Below are 4,797 nucleotides of genomic sequence, written 5' to 3'. Positions count from 1 at the left end.
TGGGTATTGATAGTAAGTGACTTCACACCAAAATCCTCCACACGGTGCTCCACATGTCCCCCTAAGGGGTTAAACTCACCGGAAAGACAAGTTTAATAAGCCTTACTCCACCACTCAGGTCAGCACCTCCAACAAAGAGAAGCACGGATTAAGAATGCAATGATATAAGGAGTGCTGGACATGACAGTGTGGATGAGGGACACAGAGGGTTAAGCTTTATGGGTGGAGTTCAGGAAAAGGTTTGCAGGAAACAAGTTCAGTGTAGGGGAGGGGTCACATAAAAGGGAGAGGTGTGGCTTTAAGGAATCATTCGGAGCCCAGTGTGACACAGAGGAGGCAGTTTTTTCGCTGCTCCTCTGCTATGGCGGACCTCGAGGGACTCTTCGCGCGGCTGCGACGGGCGGCGGAGGTGCACGGTGCGGACTGGCTGCGGGAACGTGTGGGGGACCTGACGGACGGCGATGTGGACGGCGGTGGGACAGGTGAGGTTCCACTGCGCGCGCGGAGGTCTCGGCCTCCGGCGCGTTTTTCTCCTGGGCCTACTCCTCGGCCGCCTCGTGACTCCCGGAGCCCGGGGGTGGACCGATCGGTCCCCCCGGCAAAACGGCAGGTTATCGGCTCCCCCCGGTCCGGGCGGTCGTTGCGCCGCCGAACGGAGGGGGGCGGGGCTTCACGGCCGCATGGAAATGGCGCCGGGACCGCACGGGGCCCGGTGGAGGTGGGGGGGAGTGTGGATGGCTCTGGGTCGGCAGGCCAAGGGGGGGGGGTGCACGTGGCGGGGGATCTGCGACAGGCTGGGTCTGGGGCCAGCATCCGCGCGGTGGGGGGGAGGGGGGCCCTCCGGGGGGGTCGCATGCCGGAGGGGGGGGAGGGTGGGTCGCAGAAGGCTGCCAAGGTGCCTGGCAGGGCTGGTTTTAGACGCCGGCATGCCGGGGGCGGCGGGGGGAGGAGGACATTGCCTACAGTCCCGGATCGCAGGGACCGGATGGACCGCGCGGAGCACAGGGGGATTGCCGCGTCCCCGGTGCGCGTTGGAGAGGTCGGTTCGGAGAGCGAGCTGTCCCAGGAGGAGGAGGGGTCCTTTTCTACACCCGGACCGGTACCGGTCGCCGAGGCCCCTGGGGGCCCGGGTAAGTTGCGGGAGTCTACATTGCTGGCGGATGCCTTGCGGGATCTGATGGGGGTGGCGCAGGGGGGTGCGGTGCCCACGGGATCCCGGGATGTAGTGGGGGGGGTTGCGGCAAGTTCAGCGCAGGGGGCGGGGCCCGTTGCCCCGGGGGGGCCGTCAGGTCAGTTGCAGGAGCTGTTGGGGGGGCTGCAGGCCCTGGTTGGTAAGTTTGCGGGGGGCTCCGGGTCGCCTCAGGTGGCCCCCTGGATGGGTACTGTGGGGGGGGCCGGGGGGGCGGAGGTCATTCCTGCGCGGGATGCACCGCCTGCTGCGGTGTCGGGGAGCACGGATGCAGGGGCTGTGGGCTCGGGGGTCCCCCCGGTGCCTGCGGACCCGGGGGCGCGGTCTGACCTGGTTAGGATCGCAGATGCTGCCCGGTGCGAAGTCTATGTTTGTTTCGAAGGCCCATTGGGGGCGCATTTGAAGCAGGAGGTGCGGGACAAGATCGGCAAGGGTGAGTATGTGGAGATTTTCTCCTTGCTCCCCCTCGAGAAATTTAATTTGGACAGGGTTAAGCCGGACAGTTCCAAGAAGGACGACGAGGAAAAACGTAGGTATCGGCTGATCCCGCGCACATTTGCAAATTGGCTTCAGGCGTTCGCTATATTGGCTAGCGTGATAGGGGAAAAGAACCCCGAGCATTGCTCGGCGTTATTTTGTTACCTGGACGCGATTGGGGAGGCTCACCGAGTGTATGGAGGGCTGGCTTGGCTGCGCTATGATGAGCAGTTTCGTCAGCGTAAGGCAGTGCGGGCTGACCTGCGGTGGGATCACAAGGACATAAGCCTCTGGATGAGGCTTATGTCTGCTCCGCGGGCGCCCACTCCGTTTCTTCAGGGGGGGGGCCGGGAGTGCGTCTTCCTCGGGACTGCCGGCCGGAAAGAAGTGGGGGGTGTGCTGGCCCTTTAATGAAGGGGCTTGTAAATTCGGAGGCGCGTGCCGCTTCAAGCATGAGTGCTCCGGGTGCGGCGGCACCCACCCCCTGTCTCGCTGTTTCAAAAAAGGTCAGCGTGCCAGTGCCGCCGGTCACAAAAGGGATGACGCCGGTGAACCTGGGAAGGATGCTTCCTTTCCTAAATAGGTATCCGGATGGTGCGGCGGCGCGGGGGTTAATTCTGGGTTTTCGGGACGGTTTTAGGATTCCCTGTTCTCTGGGAGGGGTGCCGCCATTGGCCAGGAATTTGCGATCGGCTTTAGATCACCCGGGGGTTGTGGATGACAAATTGGGTAAAGAGGTGGCGCTGGGCCGGATGGGTGGTCCTTTCGAAGTGCAGCCGTGGGGGGACCTGGTGGTCTCCCCGTTGGGTGTAGTTCCTAAGAAGGAGCCGGGGAAGTTTCGCTTGATTCATCACCTGTCTTTTCCGAAAGGGGGGTCGGTCAATGATTTCATTGACCCGGAGGCGTGTACGGTTTCCTACACGTCTTTTGACGCGGCGGTACGGTGGGTCAGGCGGTATGGTCGTGGGGCTCTCATGGCCAAGGCGGATGTGGAATCGGCGTTTCGCCTTCTGCCGGTCCACCCGGACAGCTTCCGGCTGTTGGGATGCCATTGGCGGGGCAAGTTTTATGTGGACTTGTGCCTGCCCATGGGTTGTTCCATTTCATGCGCCTATTTTGAAGCTTTTAGTTCATTTTTGGAATGGGTGGTGAGAGATGTTTCGGGCCTGGAGTCGGTCATCCACTATTTGGATGATTTTCTGTGCGTGGGCCCGCCTGCCTCCAATGTGTGTGCGATTCTTCTGTCCACGTTGCAGCACATTGCGGGCAGGTTCGGGGTGCCGTTGGCGGGGGATAAGACGGAAGGCCCGGTGACGGAATTGAGTTTTTTGGGAATCGTGATTGATTCTATGGCAATGGAGTGTCGCTTGCCAGAGAATAAATTACGGGATCTGCAGGCGGAGTTGGCAGGCATGCAGGGCCGGCCGAAGGTTCAGCTTCGGGCCCTGCAGTCCCTGTTGGGCAAGCTGAATTTCGCTTGCCGGATCATCCCTATGGGCCGTGTGTTCTGCCGACGGCTGTCGGGGGCCACGGCCGGGGTAACCGCCCCTACCCACTTTGTGCGTTTGCGAAGGGAACACCGGGAGGACCTGCGGGCTTGGCATGAATTTTTGGAGTCGTATAATGGGCGGGCTATGTGGATGTCGGGGCCAGTGAGCAACTTCGATGTGGAGTTGGTTACTGACGCGGCTGGCTCAACGGGTTATGGGGCATTTTTCCGGGGTCGGTGGAGTGCGGAACCTTGGCCACACTCATGGGAGGTTGCGGGGTTGTTGGGCAATTTGGTTTTGCTAGAATTGTTCCCGATAGTGGTGGCATTGGAGCTGTGGGGGGCGGAGTTTCGTAATTTGAAGTTGCGCATCAATTGCGATAACATGGGGGTGGTCCAGGTCCTCAATCGGATGACTGCTTCCTCCCCCCCGGTCATCCGGCTGCTGCGACACCTGGTCTTTCGCTGTTTGCGGCTCAATGTTTACGTTTATGCTGTGCACATACCTGGGGTGGAGAATTCTTTGGCTGACTCGCTCTCTCGTTTTCAGTGGGACAAGTTCCGGCAGCTGGCGCCGGGAGCGGAGGAGTCGGGGGCGCCATGCCCCGGGTGGATGTGGGAACTTCCCTTGGAATCGCCGCAGGTTGGTTAAAAAGGTCGTTGAGTGAGGCTACATGGTCCGCTTATTCTAGAGTGTGGGCGGAATGGTGGGCGTTCCTGCGGGAGGTTGGAGTGGCTGGTCGGGGCTCCGACCGGCGCTGGGTGGTATTGTACTGGGTTGCCCGGAACATTGAGACGGGCCTGTCTCCCGCGTCTATTGAGCGGAAGCTGGCGGGGTTGGCCTTTTTGTTCAAACTGTGGGGGGAGCCGGACGGGACGAAGGATTTTTGGGTGAGGCAAACGTTGAAAGGGTACAGGAGGGATTGGAAGGGTAGGGATGCGCGCCGGCCGGTGTCATTTGACAATTTGGTGGCAATTTGTTCTCGGCTGGTGGACGTTTGCTCGTCTGCTTACGAGACCGCTCTGTTTACGGCAGCGTTTTCGTTGGCGTTTTATGGGGCTTTTAGGATTGGGGAGTTGGTGTGTCGCTCAAAACGGGTGGCTGGGGGTCTGTTGGATCAGGATGTGCAGGTGGTTGCGGATCGGGTGAGTATACGGTTGCGTAGGTCTAAGACTGATCAACGGGGCAGGGGAGTGGCGATTACGCTGCTCGCCCTGCCGGGCTCGGTAGTGTGCCCGGTGGCGGCGGTACGGGCTTTCCGGGCGGTACGGCCGGTGGGGGCGGGCCCCTTTTTGGTGCACGAGGAGGGCTCTTTTCTATCCCGTTTTCAATTTGTGTCGGTCTTTTCGGCAATGCCTGAGGGCGGTGGGTTTGGATGAGCGGGACTACGCGCCCCACTCTTTTTGGATTGGGGCGGCCACGGAAGCGGCTCGATGTGGGCTGGAGGAGGCGGTGGTGCGCCGGATTGGTAGATGGGAGTCCCGGAGGTTCCGGTCCTATGTCCGGCCGCAGTTGCTACTGGGGTAAGGAGGGTGCGGCTGGGGGTTGTTTGCTGTGGGATTTATGGGGGGGAGGACTGTGCTTGTAACATTCCTTTGGTGGTTGTGTTAATTATCTTGTTTTCATTCCAGATGGAGGTTC

The 4,797-nt window shown here is 60.8% G+C and overlaps 1 protein-coding gene across 1 annotated transcript; it reads left to right on the top strand.

Annotated features, from left to right (window-relative positions):
* The first annotated feature begins 974 nt into the window (after window positions 1-974).
* On the top strand, window positions 975-4,550 carry LOC143943322 (uncharacterized). Its single transcript, XM_077465016.1, has 2 exons — window positions 975-1,130; window positions 3,706-4,550. Exons 1-2 carry the CDS (start codon window positions 986-988, stop codon window positions 4,533-4,535), a joined length of 975 nt encoding a protein of 324 aa, XP_077321142.1. The 5' UTR covers window positions 975-985; the 3' UTR covers window positions 4,536-4,550.
* The last annotated feature ends 247 nt before the right edge of the window (window positions 4,551-4,797 follow it).

Source organism: Lithobates pipiens, unplaced genomic scaffold (genome assembly GCF_037356315.1).
Source record: "Lithobates pipiens isolate NorthernLeopardFrog02 unplaced genomic scaffold, aLitPip1_a1.2 Scaffold_30, whole genome shotgun sequence".
Classification (NCBI taxonomy): domain Eukaryota; kingdom Metazoa; phylum Chordata; class Amphibia; order Anura; family Ranidae; genus Lithobates; species Lithobates pipiens.
Note: the sequence above shows the minus strand (reverse complement) of the source record. Positions and strands in the feature narration are given on the sequence as shown.